Source organism: Tachypleus tridentatus, chromosome 8 (assembly GCF_004210375.1).
Source record: "Tachypleus tridentatus isolate NWPU-2018 chromosome 8, ASM421037v1, whole genome shotgun sequence".
Classification (NCBI taxonomy): Eukaryota; Metazoa; Arthropoda; class Merostomata; order Xiphosura; family Limulidae; genus Tachypleus; species Tachypleus tridentatus.
Window position 1 is genome coordinate 70320551 of NC_134832.1, and position 26271 is coordinate 70346821.

General features: G+C 34.4%; 1 protein-coding gene across 4 annotated transcripts in view; it reads right to left on the bottom strand.

Annotated features, from left to right (window-relative positions):
* The window catches only part of LOC143222614 (uncharacterized), a 76542-nt gene extending 57518 nt beyond the window's left edge, over positions 1 to 19024 (bottom strand). Inside the window, exons 1-3 of one of the 4 annotated variants that reach the window (XM_076449313.1) lie at positions 18712 to 19024; positions 16181 to 18412; positions 282 to 363 (exon numbers count right to left, since the gene is read on the bottom strand). In XM_076449313.1, coding sequence (XP_076305428.1) covers positions 282 to 363; positions 16181 to 16615 — 517 coding nt within the window. In that variant the 5' untranslated portion in view covers positions 16616 to 18412; positions 18712 to 19024. Of the gene's footprint in view, positions 1 to 281; positions 364 to 15859; positions 15881 to 16180; positions 18413 to 18711 lie in introns of those variants that run through there. The other 3 variants (XM_076449312.1, XM_076449314.1, XR_013012380.1) reach the window with 3 other exon arrangements.
* Positions 19025 to 26271: the final 7247 nt, after the last annotated feature.

Here is a 26271-nt window from a genome sequence, read left to right on the forward strand (position 1 = left end):
TATTATGATTACTATAAATTAAAATATCGATTTTTAAATAAAACAGTATAGAAACTATACGTTTTTAATACTTTATTCTCTTTAACTAAAGGCTTCAAGTCTTCACACGGTATAAGTAACTAACATATAAAGCAAAAGTTCAAACAGTTGAATTAAAGCATTAGAGTAAATACTCAATTATAGAACTTGCTATTTAAATTATATTATAAAACTTAGCCACAGCGTTATTTTGGTATTTTATTCATAACTTTAAAATACGTACGTGAAAAAACAAAACTAACCTTCAGTGGCTGAGATATCTTCGAAGTTGTCAATAATTTTAATATCTTCCTCGCTAAATGACGCCACACTACGTAAACTGGCCTTAAAAAAAAAAAAAAAAAAAAAGGAGAAGCTTGTCAAACGAATTCCACAAGTTCGAAACAAACATATTATAATCTCTATTTTAACTATTCAAAACATGTATAACGAAGATGGGATTTAATATCTCAATTATTTTTCAAAGAACTGAAGTTACAACCGAAATTCCCAAACTGTTTGAAAAGGGTAACAGTAAATTCAACCCACTGTTCAAATAAAAATCAAATTTGAAACTAATCTGTGGAAACCAGCATAACAGACAAACCATATTAAACACATTTATATTCACTACGTCTAATGGAAGTTGATAAAGGATTTACAAACAATAAATGAGAAGTTTTATATAAGTTATTACCCACTGACAAGAGGAACTCGTCATATAAAACTAAGATGGACTTCGAGAAAGTTTCATTGACCAGTTCAAAACTCCTGATCTGTACTACAGGCCGAAATTTATTTGCTCCTACCCTAAAAACGGGCTCAAATATAATTAAGTACAGCAACCATTATTCACAGAAAACACGAGAGATAATTAAACAGAAAACTCTGTATTCCTTCCTTGGCACTATCAGTTACAGTACACTTTAATCTCAATCTGCAAGCAAATACATGCAGCACGACCAGAGATCCCTCTATACAAACCCAACGAAAACCTAAACGCAGATAATTTGTTTGTTTGTCTCGAATAAAGCACAAAGCTTCACAATTGACTATCTGTACTTTACCCACCACGGGTATCGAAACCCGGTTTGAAGCGATGTGAGTCTGCAGACACACCTCTGTCACTGGGGAGGGGGACTCAATTTGCGCGGTCCCTTAAGCGTCTAGCGGAAAGTGTACTAACACTATGTAGAAATGGAGATAAAGCCCGTATTAAAGCAATACAAGAAATCTAGATTATTTCTCTATAGGTCATCAGAAGTTAAGCACGAAGAGCCACATGGTATAGTGCAGTGGTTCCCAACCAGGGGTGTGAGATAGCGTTTCAGGGGGTGCGAGATAACATTTGTTTTGACCATCTTCACCTTCATTCTTAAATAAATAATTACTGTGAGGGGTGCGACAATATATTAAAATTTTTTAGGGGTGTGGGGCATAAAAAAGGTTGGGAATCACTGGTACAATGGCTTTATCTTCGGTGTACATGCCGCTTTTCAGCTATCCAGATCATTCCAAAGTTGGAAACCAACGAACAGCCATAAATGAGATTTCTTGTTTTCGTAGCATTATCATCTTTCTTTATAAGGCCTAGCGCTTAACTACTTCTAGAAGAAACACTAATTTAATCATCATCCGATAGAGAAAAATAGTTTTCACGATCTTTAACTAGTTGTTTTATTATTATTCTATGCAAAATTTATAAAGCTTTAGAATGCAAGTAACCAATGTATACTATCTTATAAAAAGTAAACACGTGTTAGGAAAAACATTTATTGCTAAATAATAAGGCTGTCTCTACTTAACATGGAGGATAAAATCCCTATATTACTGACGACCTCACTATAAAAGAAACAGAATCAAGACATAGAAATTGTAAAATGTTACTATATTAAAAATAGAAATAGTGTTCTAAAATTAACTATAGGGAAAGTATAATGATGAAAAAATTAAAACACTAAGCTTTCGATAGGTAAAACGGAGAAGCCAGTAATATAAGGATATTATTTTCCATGTAAAGCTAAGACTGCCGAGTCTTAGCCATAGAAATACTAAGCGGATCAAGTGATTAGTCCATTCTCACCCTATCTTCTTTGATCACATTTTTCAAGTTCACCAGGCAGCCCTACATAGCTCTTACATTTAGTAATACTTTGTTCCTCCCTAATACTTGTGCTAATTATCATGTAAATCCTTGGATCCAGTACCGAAAACGCCAAACCCCTTTTGACTCCACATATAAAGAATTAAATTTGTAACTTTTTAAGTGCTGAATTAAAATCGTTTCAAATAAGTTTCCTTCGCTTCTGCGGGTGTCGAAAAGGCGTCTACATATGAAATTCAACGTTATTTTGTGATAAGCCTACTATTTATTATAGAAGTTAAACTGTGGTGATTTGGTGGTAGTCTTTTCCTTTGTCACTAAGTAAATACAATATTGAAATATCTCTCTGAGCATTCAGAAAATTAAAACTAAACCACTCCTTATACACAAAGCTAGAGTTATATAAAACTTGAGGTCTTTATAATTCATTATATAGTAGTCCAAAATGGTTTAGTTGTGTGACCAATATTATGACATTGTGCTTAATTTATTAATAGCCTTGCTAGAGTACCCCTTTTCTGGGTAGAAATTATGTAAATTCATGATTAATGAAAAGTTATATTGCAACATGCAAAGATGTTTTCCTTACATGCGATTGTAAAAACTGCAAAAACGCCCATAAAAACTGAAAAACATAAAAGGTGAAACTGCATATTACATTGTATTTCTGTATGAACCTCACAAGCCTTCTTGCCAGACTTAGTAAATATTCGTAAACAGGGGGCGAGGTAGTGGTAAAAAACGTAAAAAAAAAGCCTCACAAAAACCGCAAAACTGGAAGTTTATAAATATCTTCCCATAGACCCAAGGAACCCATTTACCAAAATTGGTAAAGATCCATCTACAGAGGACGAAGTAGTGGTAAAAACCGCAAAACTGAAAACTTATTCCTCCGCATGGACCTAATAAACCTCCATATTAATTTTAAAGATCCATCAACACCTTGCGAAGTAAGTATATGGACATATAGCACAGTACTATTATATTTATATAGATATTATACAGCAAACCAGCTTTTACGTGGCAGCTGCTTAGGCTATTGTAATTTTCTCGATCTCTTAACAACTTCGCAACAATACAGCCTTCTAAGAAAAGTGGCCGGACATGGCCAGGTGGGTAAGGCACTCGACTCGTAATCCGAGGGTCGGGGGTTTGAATCCCCGTTACACCAAATATGATCGTCCTTTCAGACGTGGGGGCGTTATAATGTGAGGGTCAAAATTGGCTGTGGTTTGTGTTGTGATGACTAGCTGCCTTGCCTGTAGTCTTACACTGCTAAATTAGGGACGGCTAGCGTAGATAACCTTGTGTAGCTTTGCGCGAAATTCAAAACACAAACAAACAAATTCTAAGAAAAACTTGTTTTACAACAACACGTGAAAGTAAAATACCATCACGTGCTTTAGAACGCGAGACTGCTTAGATAAACCTTGGTTACCATGATACTTATGCAAAAATATATATAAGGGCAGAAAATATGTTACTAAATATATATATATATATATATAAATTTATTTTTAATACAATATGCAACGCCGCACTTCGAGGCAATTCAAAACAAAGACCACTTAACATAAAAGCAAAAAGTTAGATGCGTGTAAAAAAATAAATCGATAATTCCCTTTTTTTTTAATATATCAGTACATTAGGTCTTACAAATGTGAAGGTTATGTTTATTTCTCACAATCGCTTTTTATTTTGACTTTTGTCACGAAGCTACTTGAATATCAAATACTGTGCAAAACCTGCCTATACTACCCCCCCCCCCCGGAAAACTAAAAAATCCACCATGTTTATATTCCTTTACGCATGTAGAATTTCCATGAATATTATGCAAAAACATCTTGGACTAAATAGTCAGTGGACATGGGAATCCTCCTCCCCCCCTCCACAATACACCGTGTTTAGGTTCTTTAACGCTCTCTCTACAATTTCTAACGAAGTTAATTATTTGAACGTAACAGAAGTAATTTTTCATGCACACTCACACACAGTGTTTATCAAAACATAGCTTGTTACTTGTACAACAGTTTAATCAATACATTGTTATTTGTACAAACGTTTATCAACACAAGTTACAAGAAAAAACGTCGCCATACGGCCGCATGTTTCTACTAGTAATACCCCATTAAAAAAATTAGAGTAGTGAACATTTTCTAAACAAAAAAGTATTCTTTTTCTGGGAAGTAATACAAGGGAAGAGACGTTTTCGGATTGTTTCTTTAGTGATACGTAACTTCATTAAAAAGATTCAATGTATAAAGCTTAATATTTTTATATATTTTACTAATATAAACTGTAATGCTCTTATATATGAAAGGTGATACCGTTTATTGAAAGATATTTTATACGAACTACGAAGTCTCAGTACTACATTTAAAAATAGTATCAATAAACATATAGTCAAATATTCACGTGCAGTCCGAGAGAAAGTTGTGTTTATTTTTGAATTTAGAGCAAAACTACACGAGAGCTATGTGCGTTAACTATCCCTAATTTAGCAGTGTAAGACTATAGGGAAGGCAGTAGCCATCACTACCCACCGCCAACTCTTGGACTACTCTTTTACCAACGAATAGTGTGATTGACGGTAACGTTATAACGCCCTCACGGCTGAAATAGCAAGCACGGTTGGTGTGACGGGGATCCGAACCCGTAACCTTCAGATTAAGAGTCTAGTGCCTTAACCACCTATCCATTCCATGCCTGTTTTCATTGTAAAGCGAGTACTTTTTATTTAAAACTGTGTTATATTATACAAAAATGGTTGTTACACATACTACAGTTATTTTTCTAATTGTCTAAGTTCTGAATACCCAAAGTTTCAAATGTATGAATTTTTGTTTGTGGTGTCGTTCAGTATATAGCGCATGAGTTTTGGTTATATACATAGATACTGATATACGCGCTACTACCGTTATAGTAAGATGATTTATACAAGTGTTTAACAATATTTATTTTTTAAGAGTTTTGCAGTACATTTATTTAATATTAAGCACAGTAATAGAAGGGACTGACAAGGTTTTCAAATAATTCATGCGCCGAAAAACCATCCTATTGAATTCCTAAGTGAAAACCTGTCATATATATATACTAATAATAAGATAAAAAGGTCGCTAAGGTTTACGGTACATCAATGTTTCGTCTACTTCCTACCCGATCATGTCAACGAAACTCGCCCCTACAGGGCCTGGTTGTTTTTGTTCTTGTTTTGAATTAAGCACAAAGCAATACAATGGGCTACCTGTGCTCTGCCTACCACGGGTATCGAAGTCCGGTTTTTAGCGTTTAAATCCGCAGACATACCGCTGAGCCACTGGGGGCAGAGGGCTTGGACTATTGTTACAAGATTTATCTAGCTTACTTGACTAGTCTGTGGGTATCTACTTTTAATATACCTATAAATATATACAGAGTTTTTATTAATAGTAAACATATCATGGACATACATAATATCTTTTCAACCCGATTTAAACCAACAGATGGTGCTACAAATTGGTGGATAAATACAATTTCTATAGGTAAAGTATATACTTTATATAAGAATAACATAAAAAAGGTTTTTTTTTTTTTTTTTAATTTTGCGCAAAGCTACATGAGGGCTATCAAACTAGCCGTCCCTAATTTAGCAGTGTAAGGTTAGAGGGAAGGCAGCTAGTCATCACCACCCATCGCTAACTTTTGAGCTACTCTTTTAGCAACGAATAGTGGGATTGATCATCACATATAACGCCCCCATGGGGGAAGGGGGAGCATGTTTAGCGCAACAGGAATTCGAACACGCGTCTCTCGGAATACGAGTCGAACGCCTCAACCCACCTGGAACATGAAAAGAAAACAAGCAAGAATATTATAAATATATATATTTTAAGATTCAGTAGAGATCGTGCTACAAAAGTAAGGAAATAATAATCAAAATTTATAAACCTCAATCCCTACTGTGACAGTTTTATACACTTATCTACTGATCAAAGTAAGTATTAAATTTTATATAGTTCTGATTGTGATTTTTAATTATTGTAAAAGTTATAGCTATCGTGGATAAGGCTATTCTGAAAGTTTATATATATCGTGTTCATTGCATAGACATAAAAACTGAAATATATAGGGAAAAAATTAAAACTTTAACGGAAAATAGGTATCATTGGTTATCGGTAAAATTACTGTAAAAACTATTCAAAACAAATTAAATGCCATAATAAAAATACAGTAATAAGTAATGTGATACGACTTGAATATATTTTAAAACGATTTTCAGTTTATACTTTGGATGGTATCGTGATTTAGACTGCTTCATTTAGCCATATGGCTCATAATGCCATCCAAAATACCCAATGGTTCCTAATTTCTTTCAAAATTGTTTATTTATTTTTACTACTTATACAAGTATTTATTAATACTTTACATATTTTCATACAATAGCGTTTATCAGTACGTCATATGATATTTATACGATGTTGATCAATATCTCAATTATTTTTACGTGTTTATCGATGTGTTTTGTTATTTACACAAGTTAATAATTTTATCTTTAATTAACCTGTCCAACGTAAACTATTTAACACAAGTGAAATAGGGCAATGTGGTGATTAACACTTATGATTAGGGGGAGAGAAGAGAGACATGCTGTGTGTGACACGCCCTGTTGCACGTGCACCTTCTGTCACATCGAACTCGTACAGATTGACGGTCAAGAGACATGATCTTCTCCTAAATTACATAAATTATATATATATTCTTTGTTTATATTCAACTCAAGATGCACCATGTGATGGGCACTTTCGATAGTCTTTCTTCTAATATTGTTAAGCAGGCTCTACCATACTGAAGTGAGCACTGTATTTTTAAATTTATAATGCGTTCAAATTTACAACTGTAAGCCACTCTGTGCTCCTTCAACTGTGATATCTAAATACATCTCTCGAGTTCTCAGATTTCTTGGGCACAGAACACAAAAGACGAGCAGGGAAAGGTTATCCGAGGTCACTACTCTCATCGATGGACACGTGAAATCATGTGTCTTCATCCTTCATAATTGATGGACTTAAAGGTCAATGCTTAAATAACGAGCATTCATCATCACAGTATGGACAAAATTCTCCAAGTTATGGACGTTTAGTACTTGTGCGTCAACGCCAAATATCGGACTCTTGTATGATCGTCAGATAGTATTCTCCATTATCATAGAATGTGGAATATGTCAGTTAGAATTGGGATGTAAACCAGGAATCCTAACAAATAGTTCGCGCACGCTAATAACTAGGACAACCTCGGCTTTACCATTCATTATTTTGGTGTGTTGTTCATACTGTTGTACAATTTGCATGTTGTTCATACCGTTGTATACGATCTGGCATGGTCAGGTGGTTAGCGCTCTTAATTCTTAACATGCGAGTCGAAAATTTTAAAAAAAAAGAAAAAAGAAAAATTTAGGCCAAGAGCTTTTGGGGTGTGGTGCGGACTAGCTACTTTCTCTCTAGTCTTATCACTGCTAAATTAGGGGCGGCTAGCACAGATAGCCCTTGGGCAGCTTTACACAAAACTGAACAACAAATAAACGTATCATTGTGTACGTTGTGTTCTTCTATAAAATATTACTGTTAAACCGATTTTGACTGAGTTTCACAAGTCAATCATGAGATACCTGGAACGTTAAATATAACCAAAAACGAGTGGCATCGCGACAGATTAAACTGTTAGACGTGTGTGTTTTAGGATGATTTTAAGATTGTAGTAAGTCAGACTTCGCGAGTTTCTTAGTTATCTAAAGTATGTATACTTTATCAACGATGCTCTTTTTTTACGTCTACTATACCAAAACATTAACATGAAATAATGATAACGCGTGGCATTTCACCAAATTAATAAAGTATTTTGAACACGCATAACAGTATATATACACAATGAATAAACGAACGACTTCAACTAAGACATTTTAATGACCTTACGTCTATAAAAAATAAAACAAAAACAGATATTATGTTGACTATAAAAATAATCGACATTAAAACAGCTTTTATGCCTTAAAACTAAAACACTGATATGTTGCTTGATTTTAAAATTAAGAAAACTTCCATATCGTATAATAAACAACTGAAATTATTATTAATTTGAAATATTTCAACTCCCGGAAAAGTTGCAATTTCACCAAGATTTTGCTACACTTTGAAACTTACAAAGTGCGATTTGTCAAACATCTGTTTTCAGTTACCTGAAAATACTAAAAAATCCAGTTAAAATTCCATAACTTACACAATATAAAACATTGTCCGTGAGAATATGTAAAAAAAAAAAAAGCGTTGGTCAAATTATAATTACATTGGTCACATAAAATCATTAGATACAGTATTTCGTACGATTGATAATTAAAACAGTTTTACTCCCCATCTTAAAATAATTATTTACTACATAAATATTTCCATGAAAAAATATATAGCCACGATATAATACAACAGTACATTCAGCAAAAAAATTAAGTCTGAATAAATAAATACTGCTGACACGTGGATACATCATGTAGTGCGTATCATAAAGTCACATGCATGTTTTCATCACAGGGTACTATAGATTAAATAAAGTTCTTTGCTCCCAAGTGAAAATTAACTGTATACGCAATGCATATGTAATTTCAGCATTTACCCACTCGTGATATTTTTCTATTGCTATATTGTACATTGCTTTACTTTGTTTCAGGGCTTTTTAAATATATTTTCACTATCTACAATATATTTAAATTATTTCTACCTCACAACATAATACAGCTCACGGAAAATTCGCAATTCCTAAATAACGTCATGGAATATTTTTAAACCTCGACCATGTGGGGCACTTCCACGGTCACGTGCAATAACCTTTTTATCCGATAAACACACATTTCAAAACTAGTATATTAAATACTTTCAATTCACTATTCGTTACACAAAATAACAGTTTATTACAGGATATCAATTTATGAAATGAAATTATTTTCAAACTTTTTTTTTGTAAATACAAACACGAAAATGTCTCAAAAATTAAACTATATCTTTCATAATGGAATAACTTTTCAACGAAAAATCAGTTCATTTTTGTATTTTGTGAATGACTGATTTACAAACACAAGAATTTAACTTTTATAACGCACGCAGAACTGAAATCTATTCTACATATATAAATGCCTTAATACTATCTATACATTTACAAATACCTCAATGTGATATTTCAAAAGGTAGCTAATTATTATTAACAACGTTTTAGCACTGTGCACAATGAATAGTTTTTATAAATAAATTTTAAAAATGTTTATCTATTTGAGTAAATTAATAACAAAAAACAGAGATTTTAACTTTTATTTGGAACAAGGGGGTGTTTTACCTAGATGTTTAATTGTCTAGTATTTTGCATATACATTACATGTAGACGTAAAGAAAATTTGAAAAGCTATTAAAGATTAATAGAGAACATTAATTGGAAGTGAAAGTTTTTAAACATTGTGGATATTGTAGACATTCCTGATACTTCAAATACACATTATTTAAATTTCAGCTACAAGAGGAAGAGGTTTTAAAAAGATCAGAAAAATTTCAGGTTAAGTTGACATAAGAAAAACAAAGTGAGAGAAAAAGAGAATCTTTTATTAAGGTTTATATGGAAAATTACCTTGGAAAATGGAATCTGATCTATAATATAATGGTAACAAAGGTTTCTCAACATGTGATGTTACAGACCCCTCATTATTCTTGTTTCATTTCTTATTTCAGATAAAAACTCAAACAATAAATTATTTCAACGACTGAGCTAACTCAAAAGCTAGACAGTCCAAACACAAATTTCTCTCAGAACTGACAATTTCAAATAAATTAGAAAATGGTGTGTCTTGATTGTTTAGGTACATAAACATCTGCAAGTTTTTTGTTTTTTTTATATTTACCATACCATGAATTTTGCACAAGTGTAGTACAAAAGAAATGTTACATAACAGTAGGTTGCTGAATTAATCAACTGTTTTTCCATTCCTATTCTATCAAATAGCTGCATCACTTAGATTGTGCTTATGACTGATAAATTTTAATATATTACACCAGGAAAACATACTAATGGAAAATTGGTTATTATCATACAAAACTGTTATTGGAAACTGATGACTATCAAACATTTACAGTAAACTGTAAAAACAAAGTGTTACTGGAAATTATTACACAATACAAAAATTAATAGTAAACACAGAAAACAGTATTCTCAAGACAGCTGATATGGATATTAAAACTGTAATTAAAATAAAGTACAGAACAATGTTTCAATCTTCCTAGGTCATCTTCAGGTTAACATAAATGCCATTCTGTACTTTATTTTAAAGTGTTAATACCCATACCAGCCATCCTGAGATACATTTTTATTTGAAGTGGGTTTCTCGTCATCACACATTTTCACATTTATTCTTTTTGCTTACAAGAGAAATTCCCCTTATAACTTAAGTACTGCAAAGCTCTAGCTATTTGTTGACTGGACCAGTAAAGCAGCTCAACTTTCATAGACGTCTTGTACATCATGATTCCTGTACGATCAGAATGACTATTTAAATTCAAATTAATACTATTATTCTGCAAAATAATACCTGGTTGAGAAATGAAAATATTTGTTTGTGCCTATTAATCTTAGTTTTTCAGTAGCACCAGGAATGGCAGTTCTAACGTACATTGCTATTTTTGGTGTTGAAGGTCCCTTCATGACATAAAATCCAGTATGTTTAGGTACATAATGTACAAACAAAAACAGACCACTTGACCCTTCAAAGCCTTACACACTATTGGGTATCAACTGCTCTCTCAAACACTCTGAACGGATTAGACAAAAGTTGTCTGCTATGAATAGGGGAAAAATAAATTAATTGGAGATGCTGATTTAATAATTAAAAGATTATGAAATATTCAATATATGAATGTTCTCATAAAAAAAATGGAGCTGTAATCAACAAATCAGAATGACTTGTAAATTTTATAAAAGATAAAATAAGAAACTTAAATTTACTGGAACAATGGGAGATTCAGAGAATTAAAAAAAAGATCAAGAGAGTTGTTGTCAAATGGAAAATTAATAAAAAAAACTATGGAAAAAATGGTTGGGTGAAAACTTGAAAATTAATAGCATAGATTTCTTTAAATACATTAAAGATAAACAAAATGTCAAAATACCAATAGGACCCATGAGGGCTAATACCAGAAAGATAACAATGGTTATGGGATGGCTATGTTCCTGGATTCTATTTTTTCTTTAAATTTCATTGATGAAGATCTAAGCAGTGTTCCTTATCCTGAACAACTTTTAGATAGAAACAAAAATGAACAAGATGATCACATTAATTCTGAGGTTGTGAAAAACAAAACACAACAAATTGAGAAGTTTAAAGAATAAATCACCTGAGCCAAATAATATTTGTTCAAGGGTGTTGAAGGAGCTTAAGGATTGGTTATGCAAACCATGTGGAACTATTTTATTTTCTAACTCCTCATAAAGTAGGCAGGTGTCAAAAGATTAGAAGTTAGCTAATATTACTCCTCTTTTCAAAGGAAGTGAAAACTGTCCTTGTAATTAAAGACCTATTATTCTTATATCAGTAGAAGGAACATTTGATTCAAATTTGATAAGAGATTACTTGCAAAGTCATTTAATAGAGTTTACAATTTTGTTGAAGAAAATCAGCATGGTTTATTAAGGGAATATACGGCCTTAAAGGTTTGTTTTGAATTTCACACAAAGCTACACAAGGGCTATTTGTGCTACCTATCCCTAATTTAGCAGTATAAGACTAGAAGAAAGGCAACTAGTCATCACCACCCACTGCCAATTCTTAGACTACTCTTTTGTCAACAAATAATGAGATTGACTGTTACTTATAATGCCCCATCACTGAAAGGGCGAGCATGTTTAATGTGACGTGGTTTCAAACCCATGACCCTCAGATTACGAGTCAAGTGTTTTAACCACCTGGCATGCTGGGCCCCCCTGCCTTAAAGAATGGAGGAGAAAAAAACAAAACTATGTTTCACAAATACTCTATTCATTAATGACCATGGTTTCACCATCAGGTTCAGACTGAAAAGGTTTGTAAACAGGTTTATATATTTTTAACCAAAAAACAGGAAATAGCCTTCAAATTCACCTTGAAACAAGAGGTGAGGAGCTTAAGTTGGTTTGGTCATTTATAACTTTTTCTAGATTTGTTTTTGATACTTCTATATATATTTCTAAAACTTCCAGGCTATTAATATTTTTTTTACTTTTCTTCACAGATATGCAAGAATTTGCTTTTTTAATTTTTTTTCCTTGATCAAAGTGGTGTTTAGCTTCAATAAGGTGTGCTACTGGTTATAAAAAGAATACTGATCAAAGTGGTGTTTAGCTTCATTAAGGTATGCTACTGGCTATAAGAAGAATATGCTGTTGCTTTAGAAAATGATTTGGTTTATTTGATACGTTGAGTGAATAAATGGCAGGTGGCTTTTAAATATAATAAATGCAAGGTAATGTATTTGAGCTTTGACAATCTGAATTATCAGTATATATAATTTTGATAGAAATAGCCTCAACTGTGTTGCAGCAGAAAAAGATCTTGATGTTTAGATTGACCAGTCTCTCAAGCAATCCAAGTAGTATACTGTCGCTAGTGATAGGGAAAATAGGATATCATGCTTTACCTACAGAAATATTGAATACATGCCAAAAGAGGTTATAATGCCATTGTGCAGGTCATAAGTGAGATCACATCTGGAGTAATGTTTAGTTTAAAGTTCCTTAATATAGATAGAACACTGAATTACTGGAAAAGGTTCAAAGAAGGACTAGTATGATGATACCTTGGATGAAACTGTTGTCCTATGAGGACAGGTTAAAATCACTGAAAGTTTTTTTTGAGGAAAGAATTTAGAGGAGATCTGATTCGAGTATTCAAGATTGTAAACAGAATTAAGTGTTGATGCATCATCTTTTTCCATATTTGATAATTAAAATGGTGAGACCAGGGAATTTAAAACATATTTTGGCAAAATAGGAGTGATGTTCAGCTAATAGTTTTATTCTTCTAACAGGGTTGTTGGCCTTTAAAAGGGAGTTGCCTTCAGATGTAAATGCAGTTAATTTACAGGTGTTTAAGGGAAGGTTTGAAAAGTGATAGACAAGCTTTGAGTGTGCTACTTTTATCTTAGAGTTTAGTGGATCTGATGGCCTAGATGAACCAACAAGTCATATGTTGCCCTTAAATTATATGTATTTATATGTAAAATGCTAACAAATACTACTACTCATAGCAACTCATTCCATAAACCAATTGTCTTTTTAACAAAAACAAAAAACATCTGTCTTGAGTATACTCTTTCCTGTTTTCTTTAAATGTTTAACTTTTAAGCAGGGGTTTATTTTAACTTTTCCAGGAAGTGGTTAGCTGAGCTAGTGAAATCTACCAGCAGAAGAGACATTCCACTAGCCAACTGCACTTTTCAAAGACTGCTTATTAAAAATGTTGAGTTATAATTTGTATTAACGAAGGAATGTTAAAAAAATAAAACATCTCCACATAATATATTGCAACAACTATATAGTCACCAGGCTGCCACTGTGAACTTTTCTGTACAGCTTAACATTAATAGAAATAAATTAATTTACACAGGAAAAAAAAAGAAAAAGGTTGTGTCCATAAAGATGGTTAGTGTTTGAAATATAACCACCCTCAACCAAATCAATCCCCACAAGCATGCAGTCTTACTTAGAGCATTTAAAATCTATACATCTGTACACAAAAATACTTTGTAATTTAAAATGTTGCAAATGTCACCTCCAAACATGAAGATATCTTCCTTTTTTGATATATCATGAAAAGGGAAGTAGAGTGGTGATTAATTTATCATGATTATTGAACACAAAGTAGCTTTACAGCTTTACATTAGTATTTAAATATGATATAATAAGTAAGGTATAGAGTTGTCGCCTTGGGCTAAAAAACTCCTGTACATATAGCTCTGTAGATAGAACATCAGAGTTTTAATATGATCTGAGGGTTTCTAATCTGGCTTACTCATGAGAAAATGCATTTCACCACTTTCAAATAACTCCAAAAGAAAGAAAGGATCTTGACAGTTCCAACAGAAGGTTATGCACTAGTTTTTGATATCTCAAACAGAAAGAAAGGTACTGGTTTTTTGATAATTACAAGAGAAAAAAAGTTAGTTCTTGAAAATTACCACAATTATGTACTGCTTTTTGGTGTTCCACTATATAAATGATACTTGTTCTGAATAATTACAATAAAAATAAAAGATACTGTTCTTGTCAAAATTTTAAATCAGTAATAATAACAATGCCCATGTATTCATACAATTATATTATCTAATATTGTTGTATGCATGTAAACATAATTTACAAATTGTAGAGTACTGTACATATACACAAAGAATTTAATCACCCTAAAATATTTAACTTTATTCTTCCAAAGATAAGTTTCTTACATGTGTGCTAATGCCAGATATGATTTCTAAAGATATGCCTTAATGAAGGAGTTTATAATTTGAAGAAAAAACAAAACACCTTGCCCAAGGACCAAAATAAAAAATCTACACATTCATTCTGCATTTCACAAAAAACTAGAATGTAATTTTTAACAGCAAGTACAATTATTATAATTCTGTTGGCAGATATATGTTGTTGGGAATAGATTATACCATATTTTGCATCTAAGTTTTTCATGTGAACCTAAGAAACTAATAAAAGAAGTTTACCTTATTTCTGCCATGTAACTAAAGTGGCATTTAATGTGCATATTTAACAATTTAAAACTTTTGTATTTCTTATCAACTTGTATATCCTTTCTAGAGTTTAAAATCAAACTGTAGGTAAAAGTAATAATTGTTTTGCATTAACTTAAATGTTTGTTACCATGAGAATTACTAATGATTTGTGAATTAAATGTATATAGTTTTGATCTGATACACATTTTACATTGACTGGTACATGCCAAATACCTGCAGTTCTGAATTTCCAAGAATTTGCACATCTTCCTACAAATCTAATTTTCAGCAGCAGAATACACAATATAAAAAATAAAAAAAGCCATCATGGTAAAATTTGGTGTCCTAGGCACCGAGTGATACAAGATCCAAATCTCTCTAATTTTCTTGTGAAGTGACATAAAAACAAACAAAATGAGCAGTAGTTATAAATTTAACAGCAAAAGGGTTAAAGCTCTGTTGACACTTCACTTAAAACTTTGGTCTTCTAAGAAAAGGGAGGAAAAACCTATCAAAAAAAAAAAACTCCATTGTGGACTTGTTTCCACAAGGACATAGGAGGATTAGATATATGTAGAATATGATTTATGTAATTAAAATTATTATAGGTTTAATGATGTTATGGTAATCTGTTTAAAGATGGAATGAAACGACTGTAGGTATAAGCTTTAATTTACACAGTAATAGGTTCAAGCTATGAAAGCCTAGCAGCAGATCATGCTGTAAAAATGACTTTTTTTATGTTAGAGTAATAAATTTGGAAATGGTTTGCTTAATAGCAGGTATGTGCAATTAGTTTTGGTTGTTTTAAGCATTTAAGCAAGATCCTTACCAGAATAACTTTTTGTTTAGCTCAAAGTCAGTAAATTTCTCTGATTGGAACTTAATTATCAACATAAAATTTGATATTTCAGTTAGCTAGATTTATCACTTTTATGAGCTATATTTGCCTGTTAAGTTATAGGTAACATTTTGAACTTACTAGCATAGGTCAAGCACTGTGACAACATATGATAATAGTTCAAAAAGATCATCTTCAAATCAGCAGGCAAACACTGTTGAAGAAACATTTCTACTTCATTCCAGCCTTTTCTAGTTAAACCTTGCTTCTAAAAAAAAAGATTTTGTTGTTTTAGTGACTGCTGGATATCATCAATGAACCAAACAACATTCCACTAACTTATTCTTACCAATATTAACAAAAGGCTATTCAACTATGGTCATCCACATCTACACCAAATTCAATCTGGTAAAAACACTTAAATCTGCATTATATTCTAATCTTTAATACAGAAAAACTTACCGTCTCTTGATTAGCTTGGAAGATATCATCATCGGGTGGTGGAGGAAAAACAATCCAATTATACTTCCGAAGCTCAACAGGGACCTTCATGCATTCAAACTCTTTCCACTGGAACATTAAAGACTCAAAGCATGTCAGACAGGTGATAACACTTTCCCCTCTGTTTATTGTTAGAGAACCAGCTGGTCTGGGATGCTCGATGAGAAAAGGGAAATCTTCCACAGATATGGAGTGTGTGCACTTCCTGTAAGTTGTGATTCCACATATAAAACACACGAAATGGTAAGTATCGTACTGACGTTGCCAGGGGTTGCTATCTTCAGGATAAGGTGAAGTTTCATAAGCAATCCACTGAGCTGTCAACGAGTGGTAACAAAAAGTACACACAAAACAGCTGCTATCTTCTTTAAGAGGCTCACTTCCATTAGGAGGCATATGCTTGAACAGAAACGGGAAGAAAGCTGTTTCTTCTTGGTTTGGATGTGCCCATATTGAATAGGTTCGAGTTGCTGAAGAATATTCTCCACACACAAAACACACTGCAGCAAAGTGTAAAACCACCTTCTAAAGGATCAGCAATTCTTCAGCTCAGTTGAGTTCTATTGGGTGTTGCTGCATCCTCTAACTTGAATTTTGACTTATTTATGAAAGAGCTAGTACTTGGTCCAAAACCTGCATCTTGGTATGTTAACTGTGGTAGTGTGCGAGTTGTGGATACAGAATTAAATCTAGTTAGCAACACTTCATTTTGGGTTGAGTTTGCATTTCTATTGCGGGCATGCTTATCCAAGTGAGAAATCTGAAGTTGGGGAACAGAGACCTGTGGTGAAGCATCATGAAGTGAACCACATGATGTTAATTAACTTTCAAGTTTTACAGTTTTTGTAAAAGGTATTTTATATTGTCTTTTTTCATTTGGCATTCTAACAGCTTCAAATGTTTCCCACTGGGTTTTCATCAAAGTTTGACATTCGACACACACAAGAATTCTCCCTTCAGAGTCAAGAGGTTTTGCTGTAATTGGTCTAGGCAAATCTTTAATAAATGACAAAAACATTACATTGCTCCATTTTGAGGATTAGTGTTCAGAAATATTAGTTTATCTGCTTGCATAGATTTTCCAGATAAATAGCAACCTGGGACAGAAGGTATAGAAACAGGTTTAAAAGCTCCTGTTAAATGAAGTTTAGAAACATTAGTCAACTCAACTGGAGCATCACTCGTAATCTTGTACAGTCGTTTCTCTTCTGGAACTCTGGACCTTTCGTAGCCTTAAAACTGACAGTACAGCTTTCTGTAACAACAGGAACAAATAAGAGCTGCTCCATCACTTGATAATGGAGAAGCACCAAGAGCGGGTCTGATCTTCCTAAGAAATGCAAAATATGGTTCTTTGTTATTGGTTGGACATGAGAATACAACTTGAATCTCTTCTAATATATTACGAAAACCACAAAGAAAGCAAGTAAATTCTTGCTGGTCCATAGAACAATTAGAGGAATCTCTTGATGTAACAGGTTTCTGTGAAACAGCACGACTACCAGAAAATGTAGCTTCCTTTACTTTAAGATTTTGTTCAGTATGATTAACATTATAACGTTGATACAAGTCCCACTGTTGAAGTAAGTGTTGGTGACAAACTTTACATACTTCAATTTTTCTGATGAATCTACTGGTTTTGCACCCAAGGGTGCTCTATGCTGTGCTTAGCTAGGAAAAAATGGGCAATTTGAAATAGGTTTGGTAAATATGTCAATTAAACTACCCTTAGAACAACAATCTCCACAGTCAAAACACACATTAACATTACTATTTTCTACTGACAGTCTGACTTCAGAGTTTCTGGAAGTTCGGACCAAGACACTGAGATCAAGTGCTTTGTTATCTTCCGAGATCTTGTTCCAAACCAGCAAATAGTTCATTATCAAATCTTTTAATCCAATACATTCTTCTACTATTTGAAATTCTCTTTGTTTCATAGGCTTCCAACTGCTGTGTCAAAAAAGAATAACACAACAAACAAGCAGACACAATACAATCAGGTCCAACTGGATTGGCTTCTTGAGGAGGGAGATGGTGTTCAGGTCCTTGTTGTCTTGGTTTGGAATAAAGACTATGCTCAACTCCATCTTTACCACACACAAAACATATAGATGACCTCGAAGTACTTGGCTCTTCTTTTATACGCACAAGGTAATCGGTATTAGACATGGCAAGTTCAAGACGATAGGCCTAAAATTAAAATTTAAGAATAACTATAAATCATAAACGTAAGCCTCTCAATTTTAATTTGCCGATTATATGATTCAATGTTAAATCACCTTAGAATCGCAATATTATTTTCACTGTCACTGAGTATACTGTTTAATATTAAATCTGTAACGTTAAAATTATCATAAATTTTAATTGGTAATCTTATATTACAAAATTGTTTCTAACTTTCCTGATGGTAATAATAACGTTTAAACCAGCTGGAAGCGTTATAAAAACAACAACAACATAAATACAGAACGAGATAAACAGGGCATTACCAACATTGCACAATGAAACTGAGCTCCAGAAACAGGCCTCGTTGTTCAGACAGTAAACATTTGTGGGCAGTTCAGAATTAGACAATAGGACAAACGCCAGGTAACCCTATCACCGTAACTTAAGTAACACTACAAACAGCGCTAGAATTACTGTTTTTTTTCTTTTGTTTGTTTTTTGGAATTATGCACAAAGCTACTCGAGGGCTATCTGTGCTAGCCGTCCCTAATTTAGCAGTGTAAGACTAGAGGGAAGGCAGCTAGTCATCACCACCCACCGCCAACTCTTGGGCTACTCTTTTACCAACGAAAAGTGGGATTGACAGTAACATTATAACGCCCCCACGGCTGGGAGGGCGAGCATGTTTGGCGCGACTCGGGCGCGAACCCGCGACCCTCAGATTACGAAGCGCACGCCTTAACGCGCTAGGCCATGCCAGGCCTAGAATTACTGTAAAAGAGAATCATAAATCTTACACTTACCTTTACGAAACCTTAATGACTTAAAATACTATACGTTTAATTCATTTGGAAACTTCAATATTCACTCACGGAAAGCACGTTTTGGCTCTTTATGTGGAGAATAAAGCAACTGAACTGAAAAAAAAAAAGTTTGAAAAGTCTCAGCCTCATCCGGTGGGTTGAGAAGCATAACTAAGTTATTGTCTTTCTAGATTTAATCCATGCAGATACAGATGCCCTTGAGACCATATCAGGTTGGCAAGACAGAGATTCTGTCGCGTTAGCTAATCAATTGTTGTGTTCTATAACACAGCCAGAATTCACCATCACTTTACTTACCATTGCTAAATTGTTTTCCTTTAGTTTACCTCTGTGCAACTCACTGAAGCAACAGAACATTGATTTAGGTGCTGCGACGTATCATGCAGAAATAGTGGAAGATTTAATCCGTTTACTCAGAAATAATACTGTTAATGAATTTAACAACATTTTCTGTGAGGCTCAAACTCTGTGTAGTGAACTTCAAATTGACATCATAATGCCAAGGCAGGCTAAAAGACAGATGTACCGTGCTAACCCACAAACCACTAGCTCTGAGGAGTACTTTCGTATTGTTGTGTTTGTACCATTTGTTGATCACTTTCTTTCACAAATATGTGATCGTCTGTCCAGTCACAAAACTCTCCTTACAAACTTCATGTGTCTACTACCATCAGGATCTATCACAGAACGGTCAGAACCTACAGCACAACAATGTGACCAAATTAAAGAGTTGGTCAATATATACAAGGCTGACATTGACAGCACTTCACTAGATGCAGTAGGTGAACTTAGGATTTGGTACAAATCACTTACGAACAACAGACCAAAAAATGTCATAGATGCATATGCAATGTGCAATGCAGAAATGTTCCCAGTCATTTCTAGACTGTTGAAAGTATTTGCCACACTGCCTGTGTCAACGAGCTCGGTGGAGCGTTCGTTTTCAATTCTCAGACGACTCAAAACGTATTTGAGAAATACCACCACTGAAGATCAATTGAATGGCCTGGCCTCATTATATATTCACCGTGATATTAAAGTTAAACTAAACTGTGTTGTCTATGTCCTGGCAAGAACGAACAGGCCTTTGAGCCTTTCATAGATATTCGATTGTATTTCTCTAGTTCTGACAAAACTTGCTGTATTAAAAGAATGTTCAATCAGGACGACTAGTATGGGTAGTAACACCTTTACCAAAAAAAAAACACGTTTATAGGAATTAAAATTTTAACAAAGAATGAAAAATAGAAATCTGCAGGATAGAAAAGCGTTAATTTAAATCAGATGGTTGTCGCGTCCCTAGCTCATAGAATTATCATCTTTCGAGTCGTTCTCTTTAGTGAGTGTTTGTTGGAGCACTCATATGTCAAAGAATCGAAAAGTCCTCAACTGAGTGGTTATTGATGGTGAAATGTTTACCTACAGGTGTATCTTGGTTCTACAGTTTAATATGATTTTTATGTTTCGTGCTCAGTTACCGAATCGTCGGCCTGTTTGTCCAATGTATAAATTATTTCATCTTTTGCAAATTATACAGATATATCTCGTGTAGCTTTGTTCGAAATTCAAAGCAAGCAAAACAGATATTAAGCTTTGGTCAGCGGTAAGTTTACGGACTTCTGACTCCTAAATCCAGGGATCGCTTGCCGGTGGTGAAGAGAGTGAATGTAGTTCATTGTGAAGCATTGAACTAGAACACCAACAACTTTCCTTAGCCTTGTGTAGCACTTCTATCAAACGTTTGCAAAATATTATGTTCAATTGAACATTAATGAAAAAACTTGCATGACTCTTGTTGTGGAAGCATCATTAACAACGTTTAAGGAAAACACTTGAATGAATGTTACAGATATGATGAGTTAAAAGCTATAGAGAAGGACGGGCATGTTATATGAAAAGGATTTATCACGTCGTTATAATTCATGTCGCCACGTACGATCACAACCTATCTGATGCTAGTGTTGGTTGACAACAGCCATACAGCATAGTTTGTATTGTAAAATGCTCCCTCGAAAGAATGTCACATCAAAAAAACACAGACCCTTCATACTTGCTTTCCATAATCCACCCACTGTGCAAGGATGTCGGTTAAACAGCGTTCATTTCAATAGTCTGATCGTACAGAAATCCATATATTTTAAGACCAGAGACTTTACCGGTATACCTTTACATGGAGTAATATGATACTGGTTTCATTCTACAGCTATCTGTGACGATTGAACGGATGTGTCATGTAACATGATACTGGTTTCATTCTACAGCTATCTGTGACGATTGAACGGATGTGTCATGTAACATGATACTGGTTTCATTCTACAGCTATCTGTGACGATTGAACGGATGTGTCATCTAACATGATACTGGTTTCATTCTACAGCTATCTGTGACGATTGAACGGATGTGTCATAGAAGTATCTTTTGTTCACACTTATATCGTTTTCCCGGACGGAGATTCATCTTGCGTAGGTTGCGTACAAGTGAATGGCTTTTGATGCTGACCTTTATGTTCATGGATTTTACCTATTATATGACATCGCACTTTGATTACCATGGTTACAGTACGACTTGTTGCAGGTCTTTTTCTGGATAATCCCTGGTTGATCCATTGTGGTGTTTTGTTTCTCTGTGCAAAGTGTTTCTGAAATGATGATTATGTTGGCGTTTATATGTTTGTTTATGTTGTATATTTCTATCCTTTTGTCTTTAAGATTTCCTTGGCAGTTGATGTGTAAGATTTTAATGTGTTGTATCATTGTGTTGTTTTATTTCCCTCGCGTGAATTTTGAGTGAGAGATGGTGTGGTTTCAGGTGAGGGAGGTTAAAATAATGACTTGCAAGGCTGCAAACAGCCTTGAGTGACTCGTGCCTCGATTCGAATGAGGGGAGATCACTCAATTCTATCAGCATTGCTAGCAAGTTTGTGGTGAAATCTGTTGGGTTAAATGCTTGTGTTGTTTTGGGGCGTGTTACGTCCGCGTAAGTACGTGTTGGTTGAGGTTGAGCGTGTTTGATTTGCGAGTCGGTTGGAGTTGGTAGTAAAGGTTGTTTGGTGTTGTTTTGGTAGCCGTGGGTTTGATTATTGTTGTTCGTGGTTTTGAAAAGGAATCTGTTACGTATTTGGTGTATTTGGGGCAGCCTTTGTAACTGGCTGCGTGGGGCCCTGACAGTTGGCGCATCTAACTTGGTTACGCTCGTTAGGACACTGAGCGACCTCGTGAGATCCGCCACATCTGACACATCTATCCTTGGCCATACAATTAGTTTTGTGTGTCCGAACCGTTGACATTTGTAGCATTGGATTATTGGTTTTGATGTGTCTTTTCCGGTTCGGTCGTGTGTCTTTTGAAAAATATTCATGGGTTATGTTATTAATACTTTGATTTTAGAACTATTATTAGCGTCATTAAGGTTAGGGTTAGTGGAATAGTCAGAAACTATACTTACCATGTCCCTTTTTCTTCTTCTTCTTCAGCCTCCTCTTGTTTGATGTCTCGTTTGTTTCGTGGGATTCTGGTCTTCGTGATTCTTCAGCTCCTGAGTTTTCACCTTCGGAACTCTCAGTCGAACTACTCAGTGATTCAGAGGCTGGTCCTTCAATAGCTCTATTCAGCATATCCATGATCTCGTCGTTGGAAAGGGCTTTTCCGTTGGATCTTGTCACTATCTTCTTTCTCTTCATACTGTTTTACTAGTCCTGATAAGGACTAAGGGGTAACCTTTTTTAGTAAAACTTTATGCACTTCACAAGATAATTTAGTCTTCAATGCACTTGTCTCGCAGCTCTTGACTTGCACGTCTGCTCTGCTTGACGGCGACCTTGAAACTCCATATTCCTATTTTCTTCAATGCTATTAAGTAAAGGAGTATCGGAAATTTTAAATCCCTCACGATCTGAAAGCACATTTGTTACCTAAGTGTATCAATACCATAAAGTGTTATACAGAGTTATTACATATCCTTCCCAAAGTGATCAGTTTTTGTTGGGGTCACACTTCCTATGGAACACTAAACAATGTCAAAATGTAGTCCTGATACGTCCCGTTCCACAAGGACATTATTTCGGTTGTGGTTGTCATATGGCTTGATTTGCATATTCAAAATAGTTGTAATGTAACATAATCAGCACTATATAACGTGTTTGTACTAAATAATTTATTTGGACTGTCATTACGTTTTTTGTTTTTAAATTAATCCACAAACTTTCGTCTCTTACCCAAACCTTCTACAGGCGAGACGTTTAATAAACCACAACGAAAAAAAAAAAGAACACACTCCTTAAGTTTCTTTACAAAAAGAAGCCCGAAGTCTAATAAAAATAAGTTATCCAAAATTCCTCTTTCAAATGACACCATCAGCAGCAGAATAGATGACATCTTGGCTCCAGTAGTTGCAGATCTGATTTCAAGCCCAGCAAAATTCAGCCTTCAACTCGACGATACCACCGACGTTTCCAATCTAAGCCAGCTTGTTGTATTCGTGCGCTATGTGAAGAACGACGAGATAAAAGAAGATTTTTTATTTTGTAAACCTCTTACAACAACTAAGGGTGGTGGAGTCAACATCATCGAAGCGGAAGAAAACCTAAAGGCTTTTCAAAAAAAGCTACCGTTATGGAAACGATGAACTGAAAATGATAACTTTGCAAACTTTCTCCTGCTGGACGACTGTGATCGAAGTAAGATCGAAGATGTGTCTGAAATCGGAGACATTTCTGTACCCGGGTAACTGAAGAAAGCAATTGCCATGTACTTAGATGAGCTCGCAAAGTCTCTCGACGGATACTTCCCCGCCAGAGAGTCATATCCAGCATGGGTGAAACAGCCGTTCACGTTTAGTGTTGCGACAGCAGATGTCAATGATGAATACCTCGACGAAATCATTGAACTTCAGCAGAGCTAGGTTCAACAGCAACTTTTCAGAACAACAACGCTCTCAACGTTTTGGTGTCACCAAATCGTAGCGTACCCTCTTATTGCTAAGAAAGCCCTTGAGATACTCGTACCGTTTGTTACAACGTATCTTTGCGAGCAATCCTTTTCGAAGATGGTAGACATAAAAACGAAGAAAAGGAACAGACTTTGTTGCGAAAATGATATGAGATTGGCACTTGCCGCGCATTTCTGAACTTGTCTCTGAAAAGCAACAGCAAAAGTTACATTGATTTGCAGTAAATATTCATTGAGTTTTGTTTTTGTGTGAAATTCATGTTTTGTTGGTTTTGTTCTTTGAACACAGTGATATTGTGTGCAACTGATGCATGGTTCATTTTGTGCACTAATAAAATATCTACTTATGTTTTGAATTTGAAAAAAATCATATTTTATTTTTTCAATTACGAATGGTTTAGTGAATGCAAATACGAAACTTCCGGGGTTCAGTACCTCCAACAAGGTTAAGAACCACTGCTCTAGTGTATTACTTATAAATTAAGGATGGCTACCTTGACTAGCCCTCAAGCAGCTGCAAGAGACAACATCAGAATATTCTCTGCTACATTATACATTCTTCGTTAGCTTTCTTTGTCTGAGCAAAACTAGAAAGTCATTGTTTCCTCGTTTCCCTTTGTTTGCAGATGTTTCTTCATGTGTGGAACTGAAAATTTATACACATTTTCGTGGGTGTTTGCTACAAGACACGGAGTTTAAATAAAAAATGTAATGGATTGTTTGTTTGTTTTGGAATTTCGCACAAAGCTACACGAGGGCTATCTGTGCTAGCCGTCCCTAATTTAGCAGTGTAAGACTAGAGGGAAGGCAGCTAGTCATCACCACCCACCGTCAACTCTTGGGCTACTCTTTTACCAACGAATAGTGGGATTGACCGTCACATTATACACCCCCACGGCTGGGAGGGCGAGCATGTTTAGCGCGACGCGGGCGCGAATCCGCGACCCTCGGATTACGAGTCGCACGCCTTAAGCGCTTGGCCATGCCAGGCAAATGTAATGGAACTTTAGTATTGCAAAATGAATAAGGTGTCTGATAACATTAAATGAGCTTTGAAAAAAAGAACTTGTAACACGTTTACGAGTTTCGTGGTTTTATTTCTAAAGTATAAAATACATTAGGCAAGTCCTCTTTCCACAGGCATTATGCGAGAGGTATGATGTTGATTTAAATGATATATTTAAACAATTTCAAAATAATCGAATTGCAGCACATGACTAAAATCTGTAGATAATATTGTGTAAATAACGTAATGTTCATGGTAATATTCCTGTAGAATCCTTGGATTAAATAATTTCAAGAACACTTTCAGGATTTCGCCAATTTTAATTAAAACTGTACAAAGGAAAATAAAATATTTAAATGAAATGGAGAAATTATAAAAGTGGAAAATTGTTATTTTACGTAGAAAGGAACGTAAACAATTGTAGCAAGGATTTACAGTATTTGCACTAGATTGACGGACGGTTGCTCTTACTGAACCAGAAACAACATGTATTTTACTAACTTAACCAAGGTTATTTATTTACCACATGGTTTTTCAAATAATGCTCCGCGGAGCCCTTGGGCTCCACCATAGTCATCTGGGGCTCTGCGAGGAAATTTTAGAATATTAATATTTTTCTAAGAACTATAAAATTCAATTAGAATAAGCTGTACAAAAAGGTAAAATATATCTTTTATATAACAAGTTTATCGAGTATTGGGCCTTTTAATATTTTATTCCGTCTAATGCTAGACGATTTTACTTAACTTAGAGGAAGTTTTCGCGGTGAAAATGTTAATACAATCTTTGTTAACTTTGAAAGTGACATCAATAGTTGCTAGTAGATATGGCATCATCTCGAGATCGTATGCGTTATTGGAGATGCGAGGTAGCTTAGTTTTTTCGTATGGAACATCGGTCAACCCTGGGTAGTAATTTCAAATGTCTTTTAAAAGTCAGATCTGGATTAGCGGCTAAATCTCGAACAAAATGAAGCATGACGTCATAACTGAAATTTGAAACGTTATGATGCAATTAAATTCATTATCAATTGTTTCAATTTCAAAGTGTATTTATATGAAGTATAATTATTTTTAATGACAATTATAATTAGTAGTTGTTAGATTC